We start from the raw sequence: 26,245 nt of genomic DNA, 5'->3' as shown, positions 1-26,245 counted from the left end.
AAGCAGGACCAGGGTGAGTGTGCGCAGGCGCTCTGCCTATGCTGAGCTGCAGGTCTCAGTACATGCTTGGGTTCTGTAGAGAGGGTTCAGTCTTTCCCGCTCCGCAGGTTGGGGGAGAGGGTTCAAGATGGAGTCTGACGCGCACGGTGGAGGAGCCAGCAGTCCAGCAGATGAAGACCCAGGTGCCGTGGAATTTGCAACGGGCACAGCACAGGGCAGCTGCAGCAAGCCTGGTGGCGCTGGTGGCCAGGATGACCCTAGAGACCCAGCTTGCCCTGGTTACGCCGTGAGTCGTGGAGTTCATGGAGGCGCTCGTGTCCTGGCTGGTCCCAGAAGCCCCAGCGCTGCAGGAGAGTCAGGTGGCGCAGCCGGCGCCATTCCGCAGATCCCGGGGCCATCACACGCTCCAGGGCCTGGTGAAGGCACTGCACCTGGAGCTGCAGTTCTGAGTAACCGAATCCTCCAGTTGTATCCTATTCCAGGAACCATGGTGGGCCAGGCAGCCGAGGGGGCCGGGTGTGGACTAGGGGTGGTTTGGGGGGTTGCAAGTGGTTCTAGAGTGTAGGAGGAGGGTACTCTGGGGGGCTGGAGGATATGGGTCAGGGGTGGTCTGGCTGCCAGTGGAAGATATTGAGGAAAAGCAACCTGAAAGGAACCACAGAGTCGGGCAGTGATATCCAGGGTGTCTGGCAGTGGCCTTGTGGTAGAAGGCATGTTTCCGTGAGCAGGGAGCCTGTCGTACAGGCAAAATGTGTGGTGCAGATGGTAGTGAGGAAAAGCAACCTGAAGGGATCCAGAGGGTTGTGCAGTGATATCCAGGGTGTACTCAGAGTATAGGCTGCAAGGTCCGGACTTTCTAGGCGGCCTCCTTGTGCGAGAAGGCAGGCCTCAGGGAGCAAGGATCCTGACGTACAGGCAAAATGAGAAATGCGGATGGTGCCTTAACCATATGTCCACCAGAAGCCTCAGTGTGCCTTTCTCATCACACGCGGAAGCGGACCTTGCCCGCCACTTCCTGACTACACGTACTCAATTGCGAGGGCGGATTCGGAAGGAGCTCTACGTTAATGGCCGCATGATGGTTCTGTGAGTTCTAAAGGGGTCCAGGGCCGGGGAGAGGGTGGTGGGTGCTGGGTGGTGGCCAAGGCCAGTCTGGGCCCAGGAGGAGCCATAATGGACGGGTTAAGCCTAAAGGAAAAGTGTGGTGCTCTGGGCTTGTCGGTGTGCGGGAACAGAGGGAGGACATGCTCCTCTTCCTCCTTCTCGGCAGAAAGTTGAATTTCATTTTCCCTCCCTTTTAGCCGATTGACTGCTGAAGACCCTGGCCTGCTCCAGAACTCCATCGTCTTCTGTCTGGAGCAGCTTTCCCTGGTGATGCGGTCCTTGCAGGACTATGGGGCCCCCGTTTCTCGGCACAGAAGAGGGGTTTAAACCTACCCTGTGTGCCGTAGCTTCAGGTGTCGTTCCCCAGGGCATTGCTTTCTGCAGTACTTTGATCGGGCTTCATCTTATGTCTGTGCTGCTTTGGGGGGCTCAGTGTCTACATAGTTGTTTGGTGATTGTTACCTGCAGAAAATAAAACTGAGCTTTTGTGCTGTCTCTGACTTTATTTTTAGCTTCTGCACTTCCTCATACTGCATTTGTCTTTCAGTTGGAGGGGAGGTTCTGAGATTCAGATATTTGAGGACTACACCGTAATTGAAGACAATGTAAGAAGTGGGAGAATAAGAAAGTTGTATACTGTCATTCGGTATTAATATTGGAATATTCTCTCATTTTATAGTTATATTAAATGTTAAGACAAATTACCAGAGGCCTTCCCTGGTGGCTCAGATGGTAAAGAATCTGCCTGCAGTGTGGCAGACTGGGTTCAAACTCTGGGTTGTGAATATCCTCTGGAGAAGGTAATGGCAATCCACTCCAGTATTTTTGCCTGGAGAAATCCTGGACAGAGGAGCTTGCAGGCTACAATTCATGGGGTTGCAAGGAGTTGGACTCCACAGAGCAAGTGCACTTTTCACTTTTCATATAACACCTGAATGATGCTGTTTTTCAGTCTATAATTCATGGCCAACTATTTGTGCCCCCATGGACTGTAGCATACCAGTCTCCTTTGTCGTCCACTATCTCCTGGAATTCGCTCAAATTCATGTCCATTGAGTGGGTTCTGCTATCTAATCATCTCATCCTCTGACTCCCCCTTCTCCTGTTGCCTTCAGTCTTCCCCAGCATCAGGGTCTCTTCCAGGTAGTTGGCCCTTCACATCAGGTAGCCAAAGTATAGGAGCTTCAGGATCAGCTTGAGTCTGTCCAATGAATATTCAGGGTTGATTTCCTTTAGGATTGACTGGTCTGTTCTCCTTGCAGTCCAAGTCCTCTCAAGAGTATCCGTGTACCCTGAAACCTTGCTATACTCACTAATTAATTGTAATAGCTCTTTTCTATGTCCCACTGGACTTCATACGTAGACAGTCATTTTGTCTGTAAATAAATACACATTTCTTTCTTTCTTTCCAATTTATGCATTTTCACTGATTTCTTTTAAAATGAAAGCTCCAACACTTTGGCCACCTGATTTGAAGAGGTGGCTCATTGGCAAAGCCCCTAATGCTGGGAACGTTTGAAGGCAGGAAGATAAGGGGACGATGGAGGATGAGACGGTTGGATGGCTATTAAAAAGAACACATTGGAATCAGTTCTAACGAGGTGGATGAAACTGGAGCCTTTTATACAGGGTGAAGTAAGTCACAAAGAAAAATGCCAATACGGTATAATAATGCACATATATCAAATTTAGAAAGATGGTAACGATGACCCTATATGCAAGAAAGCAAAAGACACACAGAGATAAAGAATATGCTTTTGGACTGTTTGGGAGAAGGTGAGGGTGGGATGATTTGAGACAATAGCTTTGAAACATATATATTACCACAAGAGAAATAGATTGTCAGTCCAGGTTCGATGCATAAGACAGGGAGCTCAGGGCCGGTGCACCGGGATGACCCTGAGGAATTGGATAGGGAGGGAAGTGGGAGTGGGATTCAGAATGTGGGACACATGTACACACATGGCTGATTCATGTCAATGTATGGCAAAAACCAGAACAATATTCTAAAGTAATGAGCCTCCGATTAAAATAAATAAATAAATGTAAAAAGAGGAAAGCCAAAAAAATTTGCAGAAATAGATGAAATCAACAAATTCCTTGAATGACCAAAATGCCCAAAACTAACTCAAGAAGAAAGTAAAAACCCTAGATATCCCTAGGTCTATCAAAGATTTGGAACAGAAAACTACAGGCCCATGTGACTTAAGTAGTGAATGCTATGAAACACATAAAGGAGAAATATCACCAATTCCATACAAATTCTTTCATAAAGTAGAGGAGATTAAACAGTTCTCAAATAATTATGAGGCCAGCCTTCCAAAATACCAAAACTGGTTGAAGACATTGCAAGAAAAGAAAACTATAGAACTTATTCTTCATTAAGCAAAAAAATGAAATGTTAGCAAATTTAATCCAGCAATATATAAAGCATTAGGACCAAAAGAGATCTATCCCAAGAATGAAAGATTGGTTATGCATTAACATATCTTCAACCAGCATTATTCATCAATGAAGAAACCACAGGAGAAAAACCATATGTTCATTTGGATAGATGCCACAAAAGCATTTGACAATATTCGAGAACCACTATCTTAAAAACTCTTGGAAACCTAGGACTACAAACAGACTTTCTTAGTCTGATCAAGGTCACCTACAAAACTCCTCCAACTAAAGGTGATAATGGAGGAAAATCTAATCCCTACAACTGTGGGTGGGGAAGGCTGCTGGCCTTCTTTTTGGAGGCCACCGGGAGGCCTATCCAGCTAGGCAGTGAGGATCAAGCAGACCGATTGAAGTACCTGTCCCCTCCTTGGGCAGTAGCCCTATTCCACTCACCTCCTGTGGCACCAGTGGTTCCCCAGCAGACACACACCCCCTATCAGATAGTGGCGCCCGAGCCCCGTCATCGCCCATAGCAGCACTGTGTCTGTTGACCCCTTCCAGACACAGAAATAGACTCGCACCCAGCATGCCAGCAAACACAGGGTCACCTCCCAGTTGAGGGCACCTGGCAGCTACAGCCCTCCAGAGAGCTAGAAGACCTTGTTCCTGGAGACGGAAGGCCCGAGAGAGATGTGCCAGCAGAGGCCATGCGACTAGGGGTTTCCTGGGGGCCATGGTCCTTCCAGCAGCCCTTGTGTGAGGCTGTTCGCACCGGTGCTTCTGGCGGGCATGGGTAAGCCCCTAGCCTGGATTCCATGCCGTCTGTGTGCCTACAGCCCCAAGAGGCCCAGCCCCATGCCGTCTCCAGTGAGTCCAACAGTAGTCCTCGCTTCCCTCCTCAGGCGGCCAAGCACAGTCCACTCTGTATCCCTAGTCTCAGGACTCCAGGACCGGTTCCCCATCCACCACCTTGCAAAGGTGCCTGTGCATGAACAAAGCACACAGAGATGCCAATCTGCATGCCTCTGACACGTGCTCTCTGTCACACACACACACACACACCCAAGTGCATGACCCTGTACACAAACACACTTATACTCCCATGTGCATGCACCTGACCACATGCTCTCTCACACACAGGTACACACACATGTGCGTAGGCACTATCTTTCTCGGGCACACACACATACAGACTTGGACAGGAAGATGCCCATGTGTTGCACCTACTTAAAGACACACAAATCCGCACATGAGCTATGTGTGGACACCAGAGGGACAGACCAGGCGTGACCCAAAGGGGCCCCACTGCCTTCCGGAAGTTGATGACAAGGACCTGCGCTCAGCAGGATGGTCACCTGTGAGCGTGGCCAGGTTGGCAACGGCACAGACTTGGAGGTGCACAGTGACAAGGGCTCACTTGGGGTTTGCAGGCTTGGCCCAGAAACAGTCACGTGCGCTGTGGAGTGTGGCAGTGTCTGCTTGAGCATGCGGACTGAGGAGCTGCCCACCCCCCACCCCCATGCCCCGAGAGGCATCACCACTAAGCCGTTTACCAGGTCTCCGGGCCTAGGCAGGGCTGACTTAGAGCACCCAGACCACATGGGTGTGTGTCCGCACAAGCGGAAGGGGGTGACACGGCACACTAACACATGAAATTTCAGCAGGGGGCGTCCATTGCCCGAGAGCCTGCAGTCATCGCGGGAACAACTGTTCGGTGGGAACCAATCGAGGGGCAGGACCAGGCTGAGTGTGCGCAGGCGCTCTGCCTATGCTGAGCTGCAGGTCGCAGTACACGCCTGGGTTCTGTAGGGGGGGTTCAGTCCTTCCCACTCCACAGGTTGGGGGAGAGGGTTCAAGATGGAGTCCGACACGCACAGTGGAGGAGCCAGAGGGCCAGCAGATGAAGACCCAGGTGCCGTGGAATTTGCAACGGGCACAGCACAGGGCAGCTGCAGCGAGCCGGGTGGCGCTGGTGGCCAGGATGACCCTAGAGACCCAGCTTGCCCTGATTCCTCTGTGAGTCGTGGAGTTCATGGAGGCGCTCGTGTCCTGGCTGGTCCCAGAAGCCCCAGCGCTGCAGGAGAGTCAGGTGGCGCAGCCGGCGCCATTCCGCAGATCCCGGGGCCATCACACGCTCCAGGGCCTGGTGAAGGCGCTGCACCTGGAGCTGCAGTTCTGAGTAACCGAATCCTCCAGTTGTATCCTATTCCAGGAACCATGGTGGGCCAGGCAGCCGAGGGGGCCGGGTGTGGACTAGGGGTGGTTTGGGGGGTTGCAAGTGGTTCTAAAGTGTAGGAGGAGGGTACTCTGGGGGGCTGGAGGATATGGGTCAGGGGTGGTCTGGCTGCCAGTGGAAGATATTGAGGAAAAGCAACCTGAAAGGAACCACAGAGTCGGGCAGTGATATCCAGGGTGTCTGGCAGTGGCCTTGTGGTAGAAGGCATGTTTCCGTGAGCAGGGAGCCTGTCGTACAGGCAAAATGTGTAGTGCGGATGGTAGTGAGGAAAAGCAACCTGAAGGGATCCAGAGGGTTGTGCAGTGATATCCAGGGTGTACTCAGAGTATAGGCTGCAAGGTCCGGACTTTCTAGGCGGCCTCCTTGTGCGAGAAGGCAGGCCTCAGGGAGCAAGGATCCTGACGTACAGGCAAAATGAGAAATGCGGATGGTGCCTTAACCATATGTCCACCAGAAGCCTCAGTGTGCCTTTCTCATCACACGCGGAAGCGGACCTTGCCCGCCACTTCCTGACTACACGTACTCAATTGCGAGGGCGGATTCGGAAGGAGCTCTACGTTAATGGCCGCATGATGGTTCTGTGAGTTCTAAAGGGGTCCAGGGCCGGGGAGAGGGTGGTGGGTGCTGGGTGGTGGCCAAGGCCAGTCTGGGCCCAGGAGGAGCCATAATGGACGGGTTAAGCCTAAAGGAAAAGTGTGGTGCTCTGGGCTTGTCGGTGTGCGGGAACAGAGGGAGGACATGCTCCTCTTCCTCCTTCTCGGCAGAAAGTTGAATTTCATTTTCCCTCCCTTTTAGCCGATTGACTGCTGAAGACCCTGGCCTGCTCCAGAGGTCCATCGGTTTCTGTCTGGAGCAGCTTTCCCTGGTGATACGGTCCTTGCAGCACTATGGGGCCCCCGTTTCTCGGCACAGAAGAGGGGTTTAAACCTACCCTGTGTGCCGTAGCTTCAGGTGTCGTTCCCCAGGGCATTGCTTTCTGCAGTACTTTGATCGGGCTTCATCTCATGTCTGTGCTGCTTTTGGGGGCTCAGTGTCTACATAGTTTGTTTGGTGATTGTTAACTGCAGAAAATAAAACTAAGCTTTTGTGCTGTCTCTGACTTTATTTTTGGCTTCTGCACTTCCTCATACTGCATTTGTCTTTCAGTTGGAGGGGAGGTTCTGAGATCCAGGTATTCGAGGACTACAACATAATTGAAGACAATGTAAGAAGTGGGAGAATAAGAAAGTTGTATACTGTCATTCGGTATTAATTTTGGAAAATTTTCTCATTTTATAGTTATATTAAATGTTAAGATAAATTACCAGACGTCTTCCCTGGTGGCTCAGATGGTAAAGAATCTGCCTGCAGTGTGGTAGACCAGGTTCAATCTCTGGATTGGGAATATCCTCCGGAGAAGGTAATGGCAATCCACTCCAGTATTTTTACCTGGAGAAATCCTGGAAAGGGGAGCTTGCAGGCTACAATTCATGGGGTTGCAAGGAGTTGGACTCCACAGAGCAAGTGCACTTTTCACTTTTCATATAACACCTGAATGATGTTTTTCAGTCTATAGTTCATGGCCAACTATTTGTGCCCCCATGGACTGTAGCATACCAGTCTCCTTTGTCCTCCACTATCTCCTGGAATTTGCTCAAATTCATGTCCATTGAGTGGGTTATGCTATCTAACCATCTCATCCTCTGTCTCCCCCTTCTCCTGTTGCCTTCAGTCTTCCCCAGCATCAGGGTCTCTTCCAGGTAGTTGGCCCTTCATATCAGGTAGCCAAAGTATAGGAGCTTCAGGATCAGCTTGAGTCCGTCCAATGAATATTCAGGGTTGATTTCCTTTAGGATTGACTGGTCTGTTCTCCTTGCAGTCCAAGTCCTCTCAAGAGTATCCGTGTACCCTGAAACCTTGCTATACTCACTAATTAATTGTAATAGCTCTTTTCTACGTCCCACTGGACTTCATACGTAGACAGTCATTTTGTCTGTAAATAAATACACATTTCTTTCTTTCTTTCCAATTTATGCGTTTTCACTGATTTCTTTTAAAACGAAAGCTCCAACACTTTGGCCACCTGATTTGAAGAGGTGGCTCATTGGCAAAGCCCCTAATGCTGGGAACGTTTGAAGGCAGGAAGATAAGGGGACGATGGAGGATGAGATGGTTGGATGGCTATTAAAAAGAACACATTGGAATCAGTTCTAACGAGGTGGATGAAACTGGAGCCTTTTATACAGGGTGAAGTAAGTCACAAAGAAAAACGCCAATACGGTATAATAATGCATATATATCGAATTTAGAAAGATGGTAACCATGACCCTATATGCAAGAAAGCAAAGGAGACACAGAGATAAAGAACAGGCTGTTGGACTGTTTGGGAGAAGGCGAGGGTGGGATGATTTGAGACAATAGCATTGAAACATGTGTATTACCACACGAGAAATTGATCGTCAGTTCAGGTTCGATGCATGAGACAGGGCACTCAGGGCCGGTGGGCCGGGATGACCCTGAGGAATTGGATAGGGAGGGAAGTGGGAGTGGGATTCAGAATGTGGGACACATGTACACACATGGCTGATTCATGTCAATGTACGGCAAAAACCAGAACACTATTGTAAATTAATGAGCCTCCAATTAAATATATAAATGTAAAAAGAGGAAAGCTAAAAAAAGTTTGCAAAAGTAGATGAAATCAACAAATTCCTTGAATGACCAAAATTCCCAAAACGAACTCAAGAAGAAAGTGAAAACCCTAGATATCCCTAGGTCTATCAAGGGTTTGGAACAGAAAACTCCAGGCCCATGTGACTTAAGTAGGGAATGCTATGAAACACATAAGGGAGAAACATCACCAAAACCATACAAATTCTTTCCTAATGTAGAGGAGATTAAACAGTTCTCAAATCATTATGAGGCCAGCCTTCCAAAATACCAAAACTGGATGAAGGCATTGCAAGAAAAGAAAACTATAGAACTTATTCTTCATTAAGCAAAAAAATGAAATGTTAGCAAATTTAATCCAGCAATATATAAATCATTAAGACCAAAAGAGATCTATCCCAAGAATGAAAGATTGGTTATGCATTAACATATCTTCAACCAGCATTATTCATCATATGAAGAACACAGGAGAAAAACCACATGATCATTTGGATAGATGCAACAAAAGCATTTGACAATATTCGAGAACCACTATCTTAAAATCTCTTGGAAACCTAGGACTACAAACAGACTTTCTTAATCTGATCAAGGTCACCTACAAAACTCCTCCAACTAAAGGTGATAATGGAGGAAAATCTAATCCCTACAACTGTGGGTGGGGAAGGCTGCTGGCCTTCGATTTGGAGGCCACTGAGAGGCCTATCCAGCCAGGCAGTGAGAATCAAGTGGACTGATTGAAGTACCTGTCGCCTCCTTGGGCAGTGGCCCTGATCCACTCACTTCCCGTGGCACCAATGGTTCCCCGGCAGATGCACACCATCAATCAGATGGTGGTACCCGAGCCCCGTCATCGCCCCCAGCAGCACTGTGTCTGTTGACTTGACCCCTTCCAGACACAGAAATAGACCAGCACCCAGCATGCCAGCAGACACAGGGTCACCTCCCAGTTGAGGGCACCTGGCAGCTACAGCCCTCCAGAGAGCTAGAAGACCTTGTTCCTGGAGGTGGAAGGCCCGTGAGAGTTGTGCCAGCAGAGGCCATGCGACTAGGGGTTTCCTGAGGGCCATGGTCCTTCCAGCAGCCCTTGTGTGAGGCTGTTCACACCGGTGCTTCTGGCGGGCATGGGTAAGCCCCTAGCCTGGATTCCATGCCGTCTGTGTGCCTACAGCCCCAAGAGGCCCAGCCCCATGCCGTCTCCAGTGAGTCCAACAGTAGTCCTCGCTTCCCTCCTCAGGCGGCCAAGCACAGTCCACTCTGCATCCCTAGTCTCAGGACTCCAGGACCGGTTCCCCATCCACCACCTTGCAAAGGCACCTGTGCATGAACAAAGCACACAGAGATGCCAATCTGCATGCCTCTGACACGTGCTCTCTGTCACACACACACACACACACACACACACACACACACACCCAAGTGCATGACCCTGTACACAAACACACTTATACTCCCATGTGCATGCACCTGACCACATGCTCTCTCACACACAGGTACACACACATGTGCTAGCACCTGTGCATAGGCACTATCTTTCTCGGGCACACACACATACAGACATGGACAGGAAGATGCCCATGTGTTGCACTTACTTAGAGACATACAAATTCGCACATGAGCTTCGTGTGGACACCAGAGGGACAGACCAGGCGTGACACAAGGGGGCCCCACTGCCTTCCAGAAGTTCATGGCAAGGACCTGTGCTCAGCAGGATGGTCACCTGTGAGGGTGGCCAGGTTGGCAACGGCACAGACTTGGAGGTGCACAGGGACCAGGGCTCACTTGGGGTTTGCAGGCTTGGACCAGAAACAGTCACGTGGGCTGCAAAGTGTGGCAGTGTCTGCTTGAGCATGCGGACTGAGGAGCTGCCCCCCGCCCCTCCCCCACGCCCCCTGAGGCATCACCACTAAGCCGTTTACCAGGTCTCCGGGCCAAGGCAGGGCTGACTTAGAGCACCCAGACCACATGGGTGTGTGTCTGCACAGGCGGAAGGGGGCGACACGGCACACTAACGCATGAAATTTCAGCAGGGGGCGTCCATTGCCCGAGAGCCTGCAGTCATCATGGGAACGAATGCTCGGTGGGAACCAATCGAGAAGCAGGACCAGGGTGAGTGTGCGCAGGCGCTCTGCCTATGCTGAGCTGCAGGTCTCAGTACATGCTTGGGTTCTGTAGAGAGGGTTCAGTCTTTCCCGCTCCGCAGGTTGGGGGAGAGGGTTCAAGATGGAGTCTGACGCGCACGGTGGAGGAGCCAGCAGTCCAGCAGATGAAGACCCAGGTGCCGTGGAATTTGCAACGGGCACAGCACAGGGCAGCTGCAGCAAGCCTGGTGGCGCTGGTGGCCAGGATGACCCTAGAGACCCAGCTTGCCCTGGTTACGCCGTGAGTCGTGGAGTTCATGGAGGCGCTCGTGTCCTGGCTGGTCCCAGAAGCCCCAGCGCTGCAGGAGAGTCAGGTGGCGCAGCCGGCGCCATTCCGCAGATCCCGGGGCCATCACACGCTCCAGGGCCTGGTGAAGGCACTGCACCTGGAGCTGCAGTTCTGAGTAACCGAATCCTCCAGTTGTATCCTATTCCAGGAACCATGGTGGGCCAGGCAGCCGAGGGGGCCGGGTGTGGACTAGGGGTGGTTTGGGGGGTTGCAAGTGGTTCTAGAGTGTAGGAGGAGGGTACTCTGGGGGGCTGGAGGATATGGGTCAGGGGTGGTCTGGCTGCCAGTGGAAGATATTGAGGAAAAGCAACCTGAAAGGAACCACAGAGTCGGGCAGTGATATCCAGGGTGTCTGGCAGTGGCCTTGTGGTAGAAGGCATGTTTCCGTGAGCAGGGAGCCTGTCGTACAGGCAAAATGTGTGGTGCAGATGGTAGTGAGGAAAAGCAACCTGAAGGGATCCAGAGGGTTGTGCAGTGATATCCAGGGTGTACTCAGAGTATAGGCTGCAAGGTCCGGACTTTCTAGGCGGCCTCCTTGTGCGAGAAGGCAGGCCTCAGGGAGCAAGGATCCTGACGTACAGGCAAAATGAGAAATGCGGATGGTGCCTTAACCATATGTCCACCAGAAGCCTCAGTGTGCCTTTCTCATCACACGCGGAAGCGGACCTTGCCCGCCACTTCCTGACTACACGTACTCAATTGCGAGGGCGGATTCGGAAGGAGCTCTACGTTAATGGCCGCATGATGGTTCTGTGAGTTCTAAAGGGGTCCAGGGCCGGGGAGAGGGTGGTGGGTGCTGGGTGGTGGCCAAGGCCAGTCTGGGCCCAGGAGGAGCCATAATGGACGGGTTAAGCCTAAAGGAAAAGTGTGGTGCTCTGGGCTTGTCGGTGTGCGGGAACAGAGGGAGGACATGCTCCTCTTCCTCCTTCTCGGCAGAAAGTTGAATTTCATTTTCCCTCCCTTTTAGCCGATTGACTGCTGAAGACCCTGGCCTGCTCCAGAACTCCATCGTCTTCTGTCTGGAGCAGCTTTCCCTGGTGATGCGGTCCTTGCAGGACTATGGGGCCCCCGTTTCTCGGCACAGAAGAGGGGTTTAAACCTACCCTGTGTGCCGTAGCTTCAGGTGTCGTTCCCCAGGGCATTGCTTTCTGCAGTACTTTGATCGGGCTTCATCTTATGTCTGTGCTGCTTTGGGGGGCTCAGTGTCTACATAGTTGTTTGGTGATTGTTACCTGCAGAAAATAAAACTGAGCTTTTGTGCTGTCTCTGACTTTATTTTTAGCTTCTGCACTTCCTCATACTGCATTTGTCTTTCAGTTGGAGGGGAGGTTCTGAGATTCAGATATTTGAGGACTACACCGTAATTGAAGACAATGTAAGAAGTGGGAGAATAAGAAAGTTGTATACTGTCATTCGGTATTAATATTGGAATATTCTCTCATTTTATAGTTATATTAAATGTTAAGACAAATTACCAGAGGCCTTCCCTGGTGGCTCACATGGTAAAGAATCTGCCTGCAGTGTGGCAGACTGGGTTCAAACTCTGGGTTGTGAATATCCTCTGGAGAAGGTAATGGCAATCCACTCCAGTATTTTTGCCTGGAGAAATCCTGGACAGAGGAGCTTGCAGGCTACAATTCATGGGGTTGCAAGGAGTTGGACTCCACAGAGCAAGTGCACTTTTCACTTTTCATATAACACCTGAATGATGCTGTTTTTCAGTCTATAATTCATGGCCAACTATTTGTGCCCCCATGGACTGTAGCATACCAGTCTCCTTTGTCGTCCACTATCTCCTGGAATTCGCTCAAATTCATGTCCATTGAGTGGGTTCTGCTATCTAATCATCTCATCCTCTGACTCCCCCTTCTCCTGTTGCCTTCAGTCTTCCCCAGCATCAGGGTCTCTTCCAGGTAGTTGGCCCTTCACATCAGGTAGCCAAAGTATAGGAGCTTCAGGATCAGCTTGAGTCTGTCCAATGAATATTCAGGGTTGATTTCCTTTAGGATTGACTGGTCTGTTCTCCTTGCAGTCCAAGTCCTCTCAAGAGTATCCGTGTACCCTGAAACCTTGCTATACTCACTAATTAATTGTAATAGCTCTTTTCTATGTCCCACTGGACTTCATACGTAGACAGTCATTTTGTCTGTAAATAAATACACATTTCTTTCTTTCTTTCCAATTTATGCGTTTTCACTGATTTCTTTTAAAATGAAAGCTCCAACACTTTGGCCACCTGATTTGAAGAGGTGGCTCATTGGCAAAGCCCCTAATGCTGGGAACGTTTGAAGGCAGGAAGATAAGGGGACGATGGAGGATGAGACGGTTGGATGGCTATTAAAAAGAACACATTGGAATCAGTTCTAACGAGGTGGATGAAACTGGAGCCTTTTATACAGGGTGAAGTAAGTCACAAAGAAAAATGCCAATACGGTATAATAATGCACATATATCGAATTTAGAAAGATGGTAACGATGACCCTATATGCAAGAAAGCAAAAGACACACAGAGATAAAGAATATGCTTTTGGACTGTTTGGGAGAAGGTGAGGGTGGGATGATTTGAGACAATAGCTTTGAAACATATATATTACCACAAGAGAAATAGATTGTCAGTCCAGGTTCGATGCATAAGACAGGGAGCTCAGGGCCGGTGCACCGGGATGACCCTGAGGAATTGGATAGGGAGGGAAGTGGGAGTGGGATTCAGAATGTGGGACACATGTACACACATGGCTGATTCATGTCAATGTATGGCAAAAACCAGAACAATATTCTAAAGTAATGAGCCTCCGATTAAAATAAATAAATAAATGTAAAAAGAGGAAAGCCAAAAAAATTTGCAGAAATAGATGAAATCAACAAATTCCTTGAATGACCAAAATGCCCAAAACTAACTCAAGAAGAAAGTAAAAACCCTAGATATCCCTAGGTCTATCAAAGATTTGGAACAGAAAACTACAGGCCCATGTGACTTAAGTAGTGAATGCTATGAAACACATAAAGGAGAAATATCACCAATTCCATACAAATTCTTTCATAAAGTAGAGGAGATTAAACAGTTCTCAAATAATTATGAGGCCAGCCTTCCAAAATACCAAAACTGGTTGAAGACATTGCAAGAAAAGAAAACTATAGAACTTATTCTTCATTAAGCAAAAAAATGAAATGTTAGCAAATTTAATCCAGCAATATATAAAGCATTAGGACCAAAAGAGATCTATCCCAAGAATGAAAGATTGGTTATGCATTAACATATCTTCAACCAGCATTATTCATCAATGAAGAAACCACAGGAGAAAAACCATATGTTCATTTGGATAGATGCCACAAAAGCATTTGACAATATTCGAGAACCACTATCTTAAAAACTCTTGGAAACCTAGGACTACAAACAGACTTTCTTAGTCTGATCAAGGTCACCTACAAAACTCCTCCAACTAAAGGTGATAATGGAGGAAAATCTAATCCCTACAACTGTGGGTGGGGAAGGCTGCTGGCCTTCGTTTTGGAGGCCACCGAGAGGCCTATCCAGCTAGGCAGTGAGGATCAAGCAGACCGATTGACGTACCTGTCCCCTCCTTGGGCAGTAGCCCTATTCCACTCACCTCCTGTGGCACCAGTGGTTCCCCAGCAGACACACACCCCCTATCAGATAGTGGCGCCCGAGCCCCGTCATCGCCCATAGCAGCACTGTGTCTGTTGACCCCTTCCAGACACAGAAATAGACTCGCACCCAGCATGCCAGCAAACACAGGGTCACCTCCCAGTTGAGGGCACCTGGCAGCTACAGCCCTCCAGAGAGCTAGAAGACCTTGTTCCTGGAGACGGAAGGCCCGAGAGAGATGTGCCAGCAGAGGCCATGTGACTAGGGGTTTCCTGGGGGCCATGGTCCTTCCAGCAGCCCTTGTGTGAGGCTGTTCGCACCGGTGCTTCTGGCGGGCATGGGTAAGCCCCTAGCCTGGATTCCATGCCGTCTGTGTGCCTACAGCCCCAAGAGGCCCAGCCCCATGCCGTCTCCAGTGAGTCCAACAGTAGTTCCCTCCTCAGGCGGCCAAGCACAGTCCACTCTGTATCCCTAGTCTCAGGACTCCAGGACCGGTTCCCCATCCACCACCTTGCAAAGGTGCCTGTGCATGAACAAAGCACACAGAGATGCCAATCTGCATGCCTCTGACACGTGCTCTCTGTCACACACACACACACACACCCAAGTGCATGACCCTGTACACAAACACACTTATACTCCCATGTGCATGCACCTGACCACATGCTCTCTCACACACAGGTACACACACATGTGCGTAGGCACTATCTTTCTCGGGCACACACACATACAGACTTGGACAGGAAGATGCCCATGTGTTGCACCTACTTAAAGACACACAAATCCGCACATGAGCTATGTGTGGACACCAGAGGGACAGACCAGGCGTGACCCAAAGGGGCCCCACTGCCTTCCGGAAGTTGATGACAAGGACCTGCGCTCAGCAGGATGGTCACCTGTGAGCGTGGCCAGGTTGGCAACGGCACAGACTTGGAGGTGCACAGTGACAAGGGCTCACTTGGGGTTTGCAGGCTTGGCCCAGAAACAGTCACGTGCGCTGTGGAGTGTGGCAGTGTCTGCTTGAGCATGCGGACTGAGGAGCTGCCCACCCCCCACCCCCCACCCCCATGCCCCGAGAGGCATCACCACTAAGCCGTTTACCAGGTCTCCGGGCCTAGGCAGGGCTGACTTAGAGCACCCAGACCACATGGGTGTGTGTCCGCACAAGCGGAAGGGGGTGACACGGCACACTAACACATGAAATTTCAGCAGGGGGCGTCCATTGCCCGAGAGCCTGCAGTCATCGCGGGAACAACTGTTCGGTGGGAACCAATCGAGGGGCAGGACCAGGCTGAGTGTGCGCAGGCGCTCTGCCTATGCTGAGCTGCAGGTCGCAGTACACGCCTGGGTTCTGTAGGGGGGATTCAGTCCTTCCCACTCCACAGGTTGGGGGAGAGGGTTCAAGATGGAGTCCGACACGCAGAGTGGAGGAGCCAGCAGGCCAGCAGATGAAGACCCAGGTGCCGTGGAATTTGCAACGGGCACAGCACAGGGCAGCTGCAGCGAGCCGGGTGGCGCTGGTGGCCAGGATGACCCTAGAGACCCAGCTTGCCCTGATTCCTCTGTGAGTCGTGGAGTTCATGGAGGCGCTCGTGTCCTGGCTGGTCCCAGAAGCCCCAGCGCTGCAGGAGAGTCAGGTGGCGCAGCCGGCGCCATTCCGCAGATCCCGGGGCCATCACACACTCCAGGGCCTGGTGAAGGCGCTGCACCTGGAGCTGCAGTTCTGAGTAACCGAATCCTCCAGTTGTATCCTATTCCAGGAACCATGGTGGGTCAGGCAGCCGAGGGGGCCGGGTGTGGACTAGGGGTGGTTTGGGGGGTTGCAAGTGGTTCTAAAGTGTAGGAGGAGGGTACTCTGGGGGGCTGGAGGATATGGGTCAGGGGTGGTCTGGCTGCCAGTGGAAGATATTGAGGAAAAGCAACCTGAAAGGAACCACAGAGTCGGGCAGTGATATCCAGGGTGTCTGGCAGTGGCCTTGTGGTAGAAGGCATGTTTCCGTGAGCAGGGAGCCTGTCGTACAGGCAAAATGTGTAGTGCGGATGGTAGTGAGGAAAAGCAACCTGAAGGGATCCAGAGGGTTGTGCAGTGATATCCAGGGTGTACTCAGAGTATAGGCTGCAAGGTCCGGACTTTCTAGGCGGCCTCCTTGTGCGAGAAGGCAGGCCTCAGGGAGCAAGGATCCTGACGTACAGGCAAAATGAGAAATGCGGATGGTGCCTTAACCATATGTCCACCAGAAGCCTCAGTGTGCCTTTCTCATCACACGCGGAAGCGGACCTTGCCCGCCACTTCCTGACTACACGTACTCAATTGCGAGGGCGGATTCGGAAGGAGCTCTACGTTAATGGCCGCATGATGGTTCTGTGAGTTCTAAAGGGGTCCAGGGCCGGGGAGAGGGTGGTGGGTGCTGGGTGGTGGCCAAGGCCAGTCTGGGCCCAGGAGGAGCCATAATGGACGGGTTAAGCCTAAAGGAAAAGTGTGGTGCTCTGGGCTTGTCGGTGTGCGGGAACAGAGGGAGGACATGCTCCTCTTCCTCCTTCTCGGCAGAAAGTTGAATTTCATTTTCCCTCCCTTTTAGCCGATTGACTGCTGAAGACCCTGGCCTGCTCCAGAGGTCCATCGGTTTCTGTCTGGAGCAGCTTTCCCTGGTGATACGGTCCTTGCAGCACTATGGGGCCCCCGTTTCTCGGCACAGAAGAGGGGTTTAAACCTACCCTGTGTGCCGTAGCTTCAGGTGTCATTCCCCAGGGCATTGCTTTCTGCAGTACTTTGATCGGGCTTCATCTCATGTCTGTGCTGCTTTTGGGGGCTCAGTGTCTACATAGTTTGTTTGGTGATTGTTAACTGCAGAAAATAAAACTAAGCTTTTGTGCTGTCTCTGACTTTATTTTTGGCTTCTGCACTTCCTCATACTGCATTTGTCTTTCAGTTGGAGGGGAGGTTCTGAGATCCAGGTATTCGAGGACTACAACATAATTGAAGACAATGTAAGAAGTGGGAGAATAAGAAAGTTGTATACTGTCATTCGGTATTAATTTTGGAAAATTTTCTCATTTTATAGTTATATTAAATGTTAAGATAAATTACCAGACGTCTTCCCTGGTGGCTCAGATGGTAAAGAATCTGCCTGCAGTGTGGTAGACCAGGTTCAATCTCTGGATTGGGAATATCCTCCGGAGAAGGTAATGGCAATCCACTCCAGTATTTTTACCTGGAGAAATCCTGGAAAGGGGAGCTTGCAGGCTACAATTCATGGGGTTGCAAGGAGTTGGACTCCACAGAGCAAGTGCACTTTTCACTTTTCATATAACACCTGAATGATGTTTTTCAGTCTATAGTTCATGGCCAACTATTTGTGCCCCCATGGACTGTAGCATACCAGTCTCCTTTGTCCTCCACTATCTCCTGGAATTTACTCAAATTCATGTCCATTGAGTGGGTTATGCTATCTAACCATCTCATCCTCTGTCTCCCCCTTCTCCTGTTGCCTTCAGTCTTCCCCAGCATCAGGGTCTCTTCCAGGTAGTTGGCCCTTCATATCAGGTAGCCAAAGTATAGGAGCTTCAGGATCAGCTTGAGTCTGTCCAATGAATATTCAGGGTTGATTTCCTTTAGGATTGACTGGTCTGTTCTCCTTGCAGTCCAAGTCCTCTCAAGAGTATCCGTGTACCCTGAAACCTTGCTATACTCACTAATTAATTGTAATAGCTCTTTTCTACGTCCCACTGGACTTCATACGTAGACAGTCATTTTGTCTGTAAATAAATACACATTTCTTTCTTTCTTTCCAATTTATGCGTTTTCACTGATTTCTTTTAAAATGAAAGCTCCAACACTTTGGCCACCTGATTTGAAGAGGTGGCTCATTGGCAAAGCCCCTAATGCTGGGAACGTTTGAAGGCAGGAAGATAAGGGGACGATGGAGGATGAGATGGTTGGATGGCTATTAAAAAGAACACATTGGAATCAGTTCTAACGAGGTGGATGAAACTGGAGCCTTTTATACAGGGTGAAGTAAGTCACAAAGAAAAACGCCAATACGGTATAATAATGCATATATATCGAATTTAGAAAGATGGTAACCATGACCCTATATGCAAGAAAGCAAAGGAGACACAGAGATAAAGAACAGGCTGTTGGACTGTTTGGGAGAAGGCGAGGGTGGGATGATTTGAGACAATAGCATTGAAACATGTGTATTACCACACGAGAAATTGATCGTCAGTTCAGGTTCGATGCATGAGACAGGGCACTCAGGGCCGGTGGGCCGGGATGACCCTGAGGAATTGGATAGGGAGGGAAGTGGGAGTGGGATTCAGAATGTGGGACACATGTACACACATGGCTGATTCATGTCAATGTACGGCAAAAACCAGAACACTATTGTAAATTAATGAGCCTCCAATTAAATATATAAATGTAAAAAGAGGAAAGCTAAAAAAAGTTTGCAAAAGTAGATGAAATCAACAAATTCCTTGAATGACCAAAATTCCCAAAACGAACTCAAGAAGAAAGTGAAAACCCTAGATATCCCTAGGTCTATCAAGGGTTTGGAACAGAAAACTCCAGGCCCATGTGACTTAAGTAGGGAATGCTATGAAACACATAAGGGAGAAACATCTCCAAAACCATACAAATTCTTTCCTAATGTAGAGGAGATTAAACAGTTCTCAAATCATTATGAGGCCAGCCTTCCAAAATACCAAAACTGGATGAAGGCATTGCAAGAAAAGAAAACTATAGAACTTATTCTTCATTAAGCAAAAAAATGAAATGTTAGCAAATTTAATCCAGCAATATATAAATCATTAAGACCAAAAGAGATCTATCCCAAGAATGAAAGATTGGTTATGCATTAACATATCTTCAACCAGCATTATTCATCATATGAAGAACACAGGAGAAAAACCACATGATCATTTGGATAGATGCAACAAAAGCATTTGACAATATTCGAGAACCACTATCTTAAAATCTCTTGGAAACCTAGGACTACAAACAGACTTTCTTAATCTGATCAAGGTCACCTACAAAACTCCTCCAACTAAAGGTGATAATGGAGGAAAATCTAATCCCTACAACTGTGGGTGGGGAAGGCTGCTGGCCTTCGATTTGGAGGCCACTGAGAGGCCTATCCAGCCAGGCAGTGAGAATCAAGTGGACTGATTGAAGTACCTGTCGCCTCCTTGGGCAGTGGCCCTGATCCACTCACTTCCCGTGGCACCAATGGTTCCCCGGCAGATGCACACCATCAATCAGATGGTGGTACCCGAGCCCCGTCATCGCCCCCAGCAGCACTGTGTCTGTTGACTTGACCCCTTCCAGACACAGAAATAGACCAGCACCCAGCATGCCAGCAGACACAGGGTCACCTCCCAGTTGAGGGCACCTGGCAGCTACAGCCCTCCAGAGAGCTAGAAGACCTTGTTCCTGGAGGTGGAAGGCCCGTGAGAGTTGTGCCAGCAGAGGCCATGCGACTAGGGGTTTCCTGAGGGCCATGGTCCTTCCAGCAGCCCTTGTGTGAGGCTGTTCACACCGGTGCTTCTGGCGGGCATGGGTAAGCCCCTAGCCTGGATTCCATGCCGTCTGTGTGCCTACAGCCCCAAGAGGCCCAGCCCCATGCCGTCTCCAGTGAGTCCAACAGTAGTCCTCGCTTCCCTCCTCAGGCGGCCAAGCACAGTCCACTCTGCATCCCTAGTCTCAGGACTCCAGGACCGGTTCCCCATCCACCACCTTGCAAAGGCACCTGTGCATGAACAAAGCACACAGAGATGCCAATCTGCATGCCTCTGACACGTGCTCTCTGTCACACACACACACACACACACACACACACACCCAAGTGCATGACCCTGTACACAAACACACTTATACTCCCATGTGCATGCACCTGACCACATGCTCTCTCACACACAGGTACACACACATGTGCTAGCACCTGTGCATAGGCACTATCTTTCTCGGGCACACACACATACAGACATGGACAGGAAGATGCCCATGTGTTGCACTTACTTAGAGACATACAAATTCGCACATGAGCTTCGTGTGGACACCAGAGGGACAGACCAGGCGTGACACAAGGGGGCCCCACTGCCTTCCAGAAGTTCATGGCAAGGACCTGTGCTCAGCAGGATGGTCACCTGTGAGGGTGGCCAGGTTGGCAACGGCACAGACTTGGAGGTGCACAGGGACCAGGGCTCACTTGGGGTTTGCAGGCTTGGACCAGAAACAGTCACGTGGGCTGCAAAGTGTGGCAGTGTCTGCTTGAGCATGCGGACTGAGGAGCTGCCCCCCGCCCCTCCCCCACGCCCCCTGAGGCATCACCACTAAGCCGTTTACCAGGTCTCCGGGCCAAGGCAGGGCTGACTTAGAGCACCCAGACCACATGGGTGTGTGTCTGCACAGGCGGAAGGGGGCGACACGGCACACTAACGCATGAAATTTCAGCAGGGGGCGTCCATTGCCCGAGAGCCTGCAGTCATCATGGGAACGAATGCTCGGTGGGAACCAATCGAGAAGCAGGACCAGGGTGAGTGTGCGCAGGCGCTCTGCCTATGCTGAGCTGCAGGTCTCAGTACATGCTTGGGTTCTGTAGAGAGGGTTCAGTCTTTCCCGCTCCGCAGGTTGGGGGAGAGGGTTCAAGATGGAGTCTGACGCGCACGGTGGAGGAGCCAGCAGTCCAGCAGATGAAGACCCAGGTGCCGTGGAATTTGCAACGGGCACAGCACAGGGCAGCTGCAGCAAGCCTGGTGGCGCTGGTGGCCAGGATGACCCTAGAGACCCAGCTTGCCCTGGTTACGCCGTGAGTCGTGGAGTTCATGGAGGCGCTCGTGTCCTGGCTGGTCCCAGAAGCCCCAGCGCTGCAGGAGAGTCAGGTGGCGCAGCCGGCGCCATTCCGCAGATCCCGGGGCCATCACACGCTCCAGGGCCTGGTGAAGGCGCTGCACCTGGAGCTGCAGTTCTGAGTAACCGAATCCTCCAGTTGTATCCTATTCCAGGAACCATGGTGGGTCAGGCAGCCGAGGGGGCCGGGTGTGGACTAGGGGTGGTTTGGGGGGTTGCAAGTGGTTCTAGAGTGTAGGAGGAGGGTACTCTGGGGGGCTGGAGGATATGGGTCAGGGGTGGTCTGGCTGCCAGTGGAAGATATTGAGGAAAAGCAACCTGAAAGGAACCACAGAGTCGGGCAGTGATATCCAGGGTGTCTGGCAGTGGCCTTGTGGTAGAAGGCATGTTTCCGTGAGCAGGGAGCCTGTCGTACAGGCAAAATGTGTGGTGCAGATGGTAGTGAGGAAAAGCAACCTGAAGGGATCCAGAGGGTTGTGCAGTGATATCCAGGGTGTACTCAGAGTATAGGCTGCAAGGTCCGGACTTTCTAGGCGGCCTCCTTGTGCGAGAAGGCAGGCCTCAGGGAGCAAGGATCCTGACGTACAGGCAAAATGAGAAATGCGGATGGTGCCTTAACCATATGTCCACCAGAAGCCTCAGTGTGCCTTTCTCATCACACGCGGAAGCGGACCTTGCCCGCCACTTCCTGACTACACGTACTCAATTGCGAGGGCGGATTCGGAAGGAGCTCTACGTTAATGGCCGCATGATGGTTCTGTGAGTTCTAAAGGGGTCCAGGGCCGGGGAGAGGGTGGTGGGTGCTGGGTGGTGGCCAAGGCCAGTCTGGGCCCAGGAGGAGCCATAATGGACGGGTTAAGCCTAAAGGAAAAGTGTGGTGCTCTGGGCTTGTCGGTGTGCGGGAACAGAGGGAGGACATGCTCCTCTTCCTCCTTCTCGGCAGAATGTTGAATTTCGTTTTCCCTCCCTTTTAGCCGATTGACTGCTGAAGACCCTGGCCTGCTCCAGAACTCCATCGTCTTCTGTCTGGAGCAGCTTTCCCTGGTGATGCGGTCCTTGCAGGACTATGGGGCCCCCGTTTCTCGGCACAGAAGAGGGGTTTAAACCTACCCTGTGTGCCGTGGCTTCAGGTGTCGTTCCCCAGGGCATTGCTTTCTGCAGTACTTTGATCGGGCTTCATCTTATGTCTGTGCTGCTTTGGGGGGCTCAGTGTCTACATAGTTGTTTGGTGATTGTTACCTGCAGAAAATAAAACTGAGCTTTTGTGCTGTCTCTGACTTTATTTTTGGCTTCTGCACTTCCTCATACTGCATTTGTCTTTCAGTTGGAGGGGAGGTTCTGAGATTCAGATATTTGAGGACTACACCGTAATTGAAGACAATGTAAGAAGTGGGAGAATAAGAAAGTTGTATACTGTCATTCGGTATTAATATTGGAATATTCTCTCATTTTATAGTTATATTAAATGTTAAGACAAATTACCAGAGGCCTTCCCTGGTGGCTCAGATGGTAAAGAATCTGCCTGCAGTGTGGCAGACTGGGTTCAAACTCTGGGTTGTGAATATCCTCTGGAGAAGGTAATGGCAATCCACTCCAGTATTTTTGCCTGGAGAAATCCTGGACAGAGGAGCTTGCAGGCTACAATTCATGGGGTTGCAAGGAGTTGGACTCCACAGAGCAAGTGCACTTTTCACTTTTCATATAACACCTGAATGATGCTGTTTTTCAGTCTATAATTCATGGCCAACTATTTGTGCCCCCATGGACTGTAGCATACCAGTCTCCTTTGTCGTCCACTATCTCCTGGAATTCGCTCAAATTCATGTCCATTGAGTGGGTTCTGCTATCTAATCATCTCATCCTCTGACTCCCCCCTTCTCCTGTTGCCTTCAGTCTTCCCCAGCATCAGGGTCTCTTCCAGGTAGTTGGCCCTTCACATCAGGTAGCCAAAGTATAGGAGCTTCAGGATCAGCTTGAGTCTGTCCAATGAATATTCAGGGTTGATTTCCTTTAGGATTGACTGGTCTGTTCTCCTTGCAGTCCAAGTCCTCTCAAGAGTATCCATGTACCCTGAAACCTTGCTATACTCACTAATTAATTGTAATAGCTCTTTTCTATGTCCCACTGGACTTCATACGTAGACAGTCATTTTGTCTGTAAATAAATACACATTTCTTTCTTTCTTTCCAATTTATGCGTTTTCACTGATTTCTTTTAAAATGAAAGCTCCAACACTTTGGCCACCTGATTTGAAGAGGTGGCTCATTGGCAAAGCCCCTAATGCTGGGAACGTTTGAAGGCAGGAAGATAAGGGGACGATGGAGGATGAGACGGTTGGATGGCTATTAAAAAGAACACATTGGAATCAGTTCTAACGAGGTGGATGAAACTGGAGCCTTTTATACAGGGTGAAGTAAGTCACAAAGAAAAATGCCAATACGGTATAATAATGCACATATATCGAATTTAGAAAGATGGTAACGATGACCCTATATGCAAGAAAGCAAAAGACACACAGAGATAAAGAATATGCTTTTGGACTGTTTGGGAGAAGGTGAGGGTGGGATGATTTGAGACAATAGCTTTGAAACATATATATTACCACAAGAGAAATAGATTGTCAGTCCAGGTTCGATGCATAAGACAGGGAGCTCAGGGCCGGTGCACCGGGATGACCCTGAGGAATTGGATAGGGAGGGAAGTGGGAGTGGGATTCAGAATGTGGGACACATGTACACACATGGCTGATTCATGTCAATGTATGGCAAAAACCAGAACAATATTCTAAAGTAATGAGCCTCCGATTAAAATAAATAAATAAATGTAAAAAGAGGAAAGCCAAAAAAATTTGCAGAAATAGATGAAATCAACAAATTCCTTGAATGACCAAAATGCCCAAAACTAACTCAAGAAGAAAGTAAAAACCCTAGATATCCCTAGGTCTATCAAAGATTTGGAACAGAAAACTACAGGCCCATGTGACTTAAGTAGTGAATGCTATGAAACACATAAAGGAGAAATATCACCAATTCCATACAAATTCTTTCATAAAGTAGAGGAGATTAAACAGTTCTCAAATAATTATGAGGCCAGCCTTCCAAAATACCAAAACTGGTTGAAGACATTGCAAGAAAAGAAAACTATAGAACTTATTCTTCATTAAGCAAAAAAATGAAATGTTAGCAAATTTAATCCAGCAATATATAAAGCATTAGGACCAAAAGAGATCTATCCCAAGAATGAAAGATTGGTTATGCATTAACATATCTTCAACCAGCATTATTCATCAATGAAGAAACCACAGGAGAAAAACCATATGTTCATTTGGATAGATGCCACAAAAGCATTTGACAATATTCGAGAACCACTATCTTAAAAACTCTTGGAAACCTAGGACTACAAACAGACTTTCTTAGTCTGATCAAGGTCACCTACAAAACTCCTCCAACTAAAGGTGATAATGGAGGAAAATCTAATCCCTACAACTGTGGGTGGGGAAGGCTGCTGGCCTTCGTTTTGGAGGCCACCGAGAGGCCTATCCAGCTAGGCAGTGAGGATCAAGCAGACCGATTGAAGTACCTGTCCCCTCCTTGGGCAGTAGCCCTATTCCACTCACCTCCTGTGGCACCAGTGGTTCCCCAGCAGACACACACCCCCTATCAGATAGTGGCGCCCGAGCCCCGTCATCGCCCATAGCAGCACTGTGTCTGTTGACCCCTTCCAGACACAGAAATAGACTCGCACCCAGCATGCCAGCAAACACAGGGTCACCTCCCAGTTGAGGGCACCTGGCAGCTACAGCCCTCCAGAGAGCTAGAAGACCTTGTTCCTGGAGACGGAAGGCCCGAGAGAGATGTGCCAGCAGAGGCCATGCGACTAGGGGTTTCCTGGGGGCCATGGTCCTTCCAGCAGCCCTTGTGTGAGGCTGTTCGCACCGGTGCTTCTGGCGGGCATGGGTAAGCCCCTAGCCTGGATTCCATGCCGTCTGTGTGCCTACAGCCCCAAGAGGCCCAGCCCCATGCCGTCTCCAGTGAGTCCAACAGTAGTCCTCGCTTCCCTCCTCAGGCGGCCAAGCACAGTCCACTCTGTATCCCTAGTCTCAGGACTCCAGGACCGGTTCCCCATCCACCACCTTGCAAAGGTGCCTGTGCATGAACAAAGCACACAGAGATGCCAATCTGCATGCCTCTGACACGTGCTCTCTGTCACACACACACACACACACCCAAGTGCATGACCCTGTACACAAACACACTTATACTCCCATGTGCATGCACCTGACCACATACTCTCTCACACACAGGTACACACACATGTGCGTAGGCACTATCTTTCTCGGGCACACACACATACAGACTTGGACAGGAAGATGCCCATGTGTTGCACCTACTTAAAGACACACAAATCCGCACATGAGCTATGTGTGGACACCAGAGGGACAGACCAGGCGTGACCCAAAGGGGCCCCACTGCCTTCCGGAAGTTGATGACAAGGACCTGCGCTCAGCAGGATGGTCACCTGTGAGCGTGGCCAGGTTGGCAACGGCACAGACTTGGAGGTGCACAGTGACAAGGGCTCACTTGGGGTTTGCAGGCTTGGCCCAGAAACAGTCACGTGCGCTGTGGACTGTGGCAGTGTCTGCTTGAGCATGCGGACTGAGGAGCTGCCCACCCCCCACCCCCCACCCCCATGCCCCGAGAGGCATCACCACTAAGCCGTTTACCAGGTCTCCGGGCCTAGGCAGGGCTGACTTAGAGCACCCAGACCACATGGGTGTGTGTCCGCACAAGCGGAAGGGGGTGACACGGCACACTAACACATGAAATTTCAGCAGGGGGCGTCCATTGCCCGAGAGCCTGCAGTCATCGCGGGAACAACTGTTCGGTGGGAACCAATCGAGGGGCAGGACCAGGCTGAGTGTGCGCAGGCGCTCTGCCTATGCTGAGCTGCAGGTCGCAGTACACGCCTGGGTTCTGTAGGGGGGGTTCAG

General features: G+C 50.2%; 5 protein-coding genes across 5 annotated transcripts; all 5 read left to right on the top strand.

The window, feature by feature from the left end:
- LOC139181123 (EKC/KEOPS complex subunit LAGE3-like) lies at positions 1–1,593 on the top strand. The gene is made up of 3 exons (XM_070783944.1): positions 1–468; positions 961–1,086; positions 1,302–1,593. Exons 1-3 carry the CDS (start codon positions 128–130, stop codon positions 1,429–1,431), a joined length of 597 nt encoding a protein of 198 aa, XP_070640045.1. The 5' UTR covers positions 1–127; the 3' UTR covers positions 1,432–1,593.
- A 3,679-nt stretch (positions 1,594–5,272) lies between these two features.
- Positions 5,273–6,925, top strand: LOC139181104 (EKC/KEOPS complex subunit LAGE3-like). The gene is made up of 3 exons (XM_070783888.1): positions 5,273–5,687; positions 6,180–6,305; positions 6,521–6,925. The coding sequence occupies exons 1-3, from the start codon at positions 5,347–5,349 to the stop codon at positions 6,648–6,650; spliced, it is 597 nt and encodes a 198-aa protein (XP_070639989.1). The 5' UTR covers positions 5,273–5,346; the 3' UTR covers positions 6,651–6,925.
- A 3,539-nt stretch (positions 6,926–10,464) lies between these two features.
- Positions 10,465–12,085, top strand: LOC139181138 (EKC/KEOPS complex subunit LAGE3-like). Its single transcript, XM_070783978.1, has 3 exons — positions 10,465–10,935; positions 11,428–11,553; positions 11,769–12,085. Exons 1-3 carry the CDS (start codon positions 10,595–10,597, stop codon positions 11,896–11,898), a joined length of 597 nt encoding a protein of 198 aa, XP_070640079.1. The 5' UTR covers positions 10,465–10,594; the 3' UTR covers positions 11,899–12,085.
- Positions 12,086–15,778: 3,693 nt separating this feature from the next.
- Positions 15,779–17,384, top strand: LOC139181253 (EKC/KEOPS complex subunit LAGE3-like). The gene is made up of 3 exons (XM_070784159.1): positions 15,779–16,154; positions 16,647–16,772; positions 16,988–17,384. Exons 1-3 carry the CDS (start codon positions 15,814–15,816, stop codon positions 17,115–17,117), a joined length of 597 nt encoding a protein of 198 aa, XP_070640260.1. The 5' UTR covers positions 15,779–15,813; the 3' UTR covers positions 17,118–17,384.
- A 3,542-nt stretch (positions 17,385–20,926) lies between these two features.
- LOC139181191 (EKC/KEOPS complex subunit LAGE3-like) lies at positions 20,927–22,519 on the top strand. The gene is made up of 3 exons (XM_070784091.1): positions 20,927–21,396; positions 21,889–22,014; positions 22,230–22,519. Exons 1-3 carry the CDS (start codon positions 21,056–21,058, stop codon positions 22,357–22,359), a joined length of 597 nt encoding a protein of 198 aa, XP_070640192.1. The 5' UTR covers positions 20,927–21,055; the 3' UTR covers positions 22,360–22,519.
- The last annotated feature ends 3,726 nt before the right edge of the window (positions 22,520–26,245 follow it).

Source organism: Bos indicus, chromosome X, assembly GCF_029378745.1.
Source record: "Bos indicus isolate NIAB-ARS_2022 breed Sahiwal x Tharparkar chromosome X, NIAB-ARS_B.indTharparkar_mat_pri_1.0, whole genome shotgun sequence".
Taxonomy (NCBI): Eukaryota; Metazoa; Chordata; class Mammalia; order Artiodactyla; family Bovidae; genus Bos; species Bos indicus.
This window is presented reverse-complemented; position numbering and strand designations above follow the sequence as displayed.